At 45.3% G+C, this 5,847-nt stretch overlaps 1 protein-coding gene across 1 annotated transcript; it reads left to right on the top strand.

Annotated features, from left to right (window-relative positions):
* The first annotated feature begins 1,856 nt into the window (after nt 1-1,856).
* LOC134462843 (complement C1q-like protein 2) lies at nt 1,857-3,779 on the top strand. Its single transcript, XM_063216068.1, has 3 exons — nt 1,857-2,232; nt 2,756-2,890; nt 3,412-3,779. Exons 1-3 carry the CDS (start codon nt 2,004-2,006, stop codon nt 3,699-3,701), a joined length of 654 nt encoding a protein of 217 aa, XP_063072138.1. The 5' UTR covers nt 1,857-2,003; the 3' UTR covers nt 3,702-3,779.
* The last annotated feature ends 2,068 nt before the right edge of the window (nt 3,780-5,847 follow it).

Here is a 5,847-nt window from a genome sequence, read left to right as displayed (position 1 = left end):
TAGGTGCCACAGTGTTCAAGCTCCGCCAAGCTGTTAGCTGACCTTCGTAACAGAGGTCACCCTGCCCAATCCTGACCCATTATTACGTTACACTTGGCTGACCCTTTCATCCAGACCCATTACATTACACTTGGCAGACAATTTCATCCAAAGCGACTTACAGTAATCAAAGGGTATTGGTTACAGTCCCTGGGGCAATGTGGATTTACAGAAGGTGTCTTGCTCAATGGCACCACAGCCATTACCTAATGGTTAAGGGGGGGGATTTGAACCCGCGACCTGCTGATCTGCATAAACCAGCTCCCTTATCATCAGGCCACGGCTGCTGGGACACCCTTTTGGACCTAAGAATATTTTCGAGTCCCACACTACCCATTTTCCAAATGCAAAATATTTTTGCCAAACTTAAATGTAAACCACAGGAGTTTGAGTATGTATTACCCAGTGAAGGGAATGAAAGGTTATAAAGGGTATTGAAAAGTTATAAAGCGTATCAAGGTTTTATGCAAGCAGTTCCTTCGGTCCACGACCCCTCTGCAGTACCTCCGCGACCCCTTAGGGGTCCCGGACCCTAGTTTGGGAAGGACTGGGCTACAGATCTGAGTGAGGTACAGAGTGCCCAGGTCATGCTCTGCTACTTCAGGTGGGCCAGAGTTTGCCTAAGTTGAATGGACGAGAACGGAGAGAGAGAGAGAGAAAGAAAGCCCATGTGGGAAACTCTTGTTACTTTTTTCTGTATAGTTACTGTGTTTCATTTTGTACTTTTACTTTTACTTTTGACATCTCTGGTTAAAAGAAATAATAAAGGAACATATCTATACTCCAAAAGTTTAATAGTACGCCATTTTGGATGTGCATTCCATCATCAGCCCTTGTACTTATACTTTGATGAAGGACTGACTCAGTGTCCAAACCATTGTACTATTAAACTTTTGGGAGCATAGATCAGTGTTGTGGTCGGATCTTTATTATTTCTTTTCTGTCCTCTTCTGTTTGGTCCATGTATTACTGATGTATTTTCTGCCTGTTTACTAAATCTTGATTACGTTTGACATGTGCTCTGGATTCCAAGGACCTCGGCCACAGGGAAGGGGTATGACTCCATGGGCCCCTGGGCCAGACAAGAAGAGAGGCCTCCCTCTACGTTGTTGCTAATTTACAAAAAAAGATTTAGGGTTTTAGGTCAGATGTTAAACACCGAATGTTGTTTGGGGCTTAGGTGTACGTCCCCCGAGATCATCTGAAAATGCAGTTGTTAGTGTGATTCTTACGCAAAGAGAAAAGGAAAATATATACTGTAGGTCAGGTCTGGGCCTTCAGGGCCCCCTTTGGCTCTTGGGCCCCTGGGCCTGGGCCTGGTAAGCCTGTGCAGTACTCCATCCTTGCCTTTGCCATAGTCACAGAAGTGCCAAGGGGGTGAAAAGCTACAAAGATTTTGCTGGTCCCCCACGCACTCAAAGCAAACACAGAAACATTTTTTTCGCACAGGATTTCCAGAGTTACCGTAATTGTGAACACAACACACACACATACGCACGCACGCAGGCACGCACGCAGGCACACACACACACACACACACACACACACACACACACACACACACACATTTCTTCTTGTATTTATTAATTAATGAATTTATTTATTTATTTATCTTGAGGCATTAAATTGGTGGATAATGTTTTTTTTGGGGGGGGGTTCTCTCTTTTTTATCAGTACAATACAGGATGTCTTTCATGAAGTTGTGTTTTCCTGTCTTGTGCAACGTTTTTCATTGTGCAACGCCTCATGAGGAGATATAAAAGGCCCAGATCTGGGGTCCATTTCTCGATTCTTGTCGTTGCTAACCGTCTTAAAACCGTCTTACCATTCCCTTGGATTTAATGGTGAGCGTCGCTGTCGAGAAAGAGTTGAGCCGCTCTTACGAAGGACGTTGCTACCGTCGTTAGCAAAGACGCTTTCGAGATACGGACCCCTGAGTGACCCAGATATCCAGAGTGTCAGTGATGATGAAGATGAAGATCAAGATGATGAAGAATGTTGCATTGCTGTTCGTGGCTGTGGGCTGCTGTGTCTGTGAACCCCAAACATCCTGCGGAGAAGAGTCTTCCAGCAGCTGTGCTATCTGCTCTGTTACGCAAGGCATCGCCATGTTAATGGAGAAGGTCAAGCTTCTGGAGACCAGACTGGAGAAGAGCGAGAAGGACGTGGAGGAGCTGAGAGGCCTTATCGGAGGTACTGATACAGACACAGTGTGTGTGTGTGTGTGTGTGTGTGTGTGTGTGTGTGTGTGTGTGTGTGTGTGTGTGTGTGTGTGTGTGTGTGTGTGTGTGTGTGCGTGTGTGTTTGTGTGTGTGTGTTTGTGCACGCGCATGTGTGATAGAGAGAGAGAGCATGAGACAGAGAGAGGGAGAGATGGAGAGAGAGAGAGAGAGAGAGAGATAGAGAGAGAGAGAGAGAGTGTGTGTGTGTGTGTGTGTGTGTGTGTGTGTGTGTGTGTGTGTGTGTGTGTGTGTGTGTGTGTGTGTGTGTGTGTGTGTGTGTGTGATCTCTTGACAAGAAAAGTGTACGGCCAGGCTGATTACGGACCCTTTTAGCATCGCCTCTACCCGTCCCCGCTAAATAAATATTGAATTTTAAAAATTGACTTCTGTCTTTTGTTCTGGCATACAATATTTGGCCAGCTAGCAAACATGTGCAAACCCCAACCTGTGACACAAGTAGTAATGTCTCAATAGTTTGCCTATGGATGTTTCAGGTCGACCTCAGGTGGCCTTCTCCGTTGGTCTTTTGGACTCTAATAATGGAAACACCGGACCCTTCACTGAGGCCACCCCACTGAAGTACAAGAAGGTTTTCTCCAACATGGGCAGCTGCTACAATCCATCAACAGGTGTGTTTGGTGCATAGGGTTGTAAAAAAACCTAGGCTGAAACATTAATGATAGGCCTACAGTATGTGTTTATTTCAACGGGGTAATATAAGGAAGAGCAAAAAAAAAAAGATGGGACAGTTATTCCATTTTCCAGGACAGACCATAACAAACAATCCTGGAAAAACTTGGACGTGTGGCAACATTGTGCATACTCAAAAAAAACTAGGCCAGAGCAAATAAGTGTATAGAATAACCACAGCAGCCCAAAACGCCATGGATGCCCAGGAGACACCAGAGTTCTAAAGTTCTACACAGATGGTCAAGGTGCCGCTACCACAGTCATTTGGTGTCTTATTTTTCACTGCCAAACGAAAGTAACACCAGTCAGAGTCAGACCTCTCTATTAAAGTTTTAAGTAAGCCCACATGGAAATAAAAAAGTCAAATGGAACTCAACTGCAAATACATATGATACACTTCTCTCTCTATCTTCGACAGGTGTGTTCATGGAATCTAACTGAGTTTGTTCTTCTTCAACAGGTGTGTTCACAGCACTGGTCAAGGGCATGTACTTCTTCCGGTTCACCATGTTCAACCACCAGGTGTCCAGTCCCAAATCGGTTGTTTACCTCAAGAGGAATGGTCAGGTGGTGGCATCCGTGTGGGACATGGGCGCAGGGGACAGTAATGACACCGGTAGCAACGCTGCAGTCATCCCTCTGGAGGTGGGGGACAATGTGTGGGTGGAGCTGCGGCCTAATACGGTCGTGTACGATGACAGTGGACTCTCACTCACAACCCTCAGTGGATTCCTGATCTTCCCCATGTAGACTAGACTAGACTTATCGTAACATAGACATACATTTTTTACATGCTGTGCAAACAATATATGGAAAATAAAATGAAGGAGAAAGGGAACAAAATGTGTTGCTTAATTGTGGTCACATATTTCTAATTCATCACACCGCATACCAACTCTACTCAGGCAGAAGAGAAAATAATCATGTGCTACTTTCTATAAACAAATACTATTTTCATGTCATTTTAAAGCCGGCCTCTTTCATGATCCAAAAAAACATAGTCCAGTAGAATATTAACAAGGGATAAAAAGTCTAGAAACCCTTGACTCCCTCACATGCTAGCTTCCCGCTAACCCCACTCTTGGAGTCAGTGGCTTCTTTCCATTATCCAAACTCTTGTCCTCCTTTGTGCTTGTGGCCTCGTGATGACGTCCCAAGATTAATTCAACATCTGACAAAATCGCAATTCAAAGGTCATTTTCTTACTTGCAATCGGGCTGTTGAATGGGAAAAGTCCCCCAAAAGTAGTTGTGGCGAGGCTGACAGCGGAGAAGCTTTGTTTTGGCGGGGCATGAGCGAAGCAGGAGGCCCACAAGTACAGGTCGAGGATGTAATGGGAGTTAGGATAAAGAACCCTCGAGGTGTTTACACAGGCTTACAGCAGGGGTGGGGGACTTTTTTCATTCCAGGGGTCACTTCAAATTCCTCCAAGGGCCGTACTGTGCACACAAACCAGGATTTCCCACTGCACTTCTGGCCTATATTTCAGGCAGACACCTTTAAAACAGACCCCACCTTCTCTAGGTCTCCTGAAATATAACTAAATTGTATTGCAAATGTAATTTGTAATCAATCAATCAATCAATCAATCAATCAATCAATCAATCAATCAATCAATCAAGCTATCAATCAATCAAAATGACTTACATAGCACATTATCTTACATAAATGTCATTCAATGTGCTAAAGAGTAGAGAAAATAGAAGAAAATAGTTAGAGCAGTTCTAATTTGGACAAGAAGTTGGTATGAGATTCCATTGCAAAACATGTGATATTTCATGTGAAGCTGCATACCATTACAATTATATCAGGGATAAAACGGCCTCATGGGGTGTTAACGGTTCACATCCCCACATGGATGTTGCCAGTTTTGCATCCAGAGTGGACAGTTTTGGGTATGCATCCCAGTACAGTTGGTCAAAAGTGGGTTTGGGCTCCAAACTCAAGGGGCCAGATTTGGGTTTGCATCCCATGTGGCCAGATGTGGCCAGATTTGAGTTGGGACTCCCCAGAGCAGGGAAGCTTTTCATTGTATATATATGTTTCATATATATACACATGACAAATAAAATATCTTGTATCTTGTATCTTGTATCTTGTATCTTGTATAATGAGGGGTGGGGTGGGTTTCGATCTCAATACTGCAGGGGTACAGTGGTTGGTTTTTGCATCCCCATGGTCAGATTTGAGTTTGCATCCCCATCCAGGTTGGGTTTTGTCCAGGCTCAGCCTATCGGTCCAGATTTAGGTTTAGGGGTTAGGTTTGCGCTCCTGCTTTCACAGATGCAGAGTGGCGTTTGTGACCTGATGCAGTTTGTCCATCTGGGGTTTGCGTCCCAGTTGGGGTCCAGAGTTGGGTTTGCGTCCCTACAGATCTGCAGTTGAAGCAGGTTGGGTTTGTGCCCCTATCCTACAATAGGTGCAGCACTCGTGTGCACGTCCACACACACACACACACACACACACACACACACACACACACACACACACACACACACACACACACACACACACACACACACACACACACACACACACACCACACACACACACACACACACACACACACACACACACACACACACACACACACACACACACACACACAGGAGTCACATGGACATTCCTGCCACCCTGTAAACTGCAAACAGTGTGTGTGTGTGTGTGTGTGTGTGGTAGCCTAGTTCTGCTAGCCAGATCCTCTTGTGCCGCGCTCAACTGGAAAACCTGCCCCAGTTACCCCTCCACACACACGCGCACGCACACACACGCACGCACGCACACACACACTCACACTCTATCCACCAGTGCAATGTCCCAGTTGTCAAACACAGAGCAGTTTAGGTGAAATGAATGGGCATTAAACCTTTATGTGCCCCTGTACACACACACACAC

This window comes from Engraulis encrasicolus, chromosome 14 (genome assembly GCF_034702125.1).
Source record: "Engraulis encrasicolus isolate BLACKSEA-1 chromosome 14, IST_EnEncr_1.0, whole genome shotgun sequence".
Lineage (NCBI taxonomy): Eukaryota > Metazoa > Chordata > Actinopteri > Clupeiformes > Engraulidae > Engraulis > Engraulis encrasicolus.
Note: the sequence above shows the minus strand (reverse complement) of the source record. Positions and strands in the feature narration are given on the sequence as shown.

Bases quoted from the DNA above. Each gene is read 5' to 3' on its own strand.
- LOC134462843 (XM_063216068.1), top strand. From the start codon at position 2,004: ATGATGAAGATGAAGATCAAGATGATGAAGAATGTTGCATTGCTGTTC. The intron at 2,233-2,755 runs GTACTGATACAG...TGGATGTTTCAG, and splicing joins GCTGAGAGGCCTTATCGGAG to GTCGACCTCAGGTGGCCTTC. The intron at 2,891-3,411 runs GTGTGTTTGGTG...CTTCTTCAACAG, and splicing joins CTGCTACAATCCATCAACAG to GTGTGTTCACAGCACTGGTC.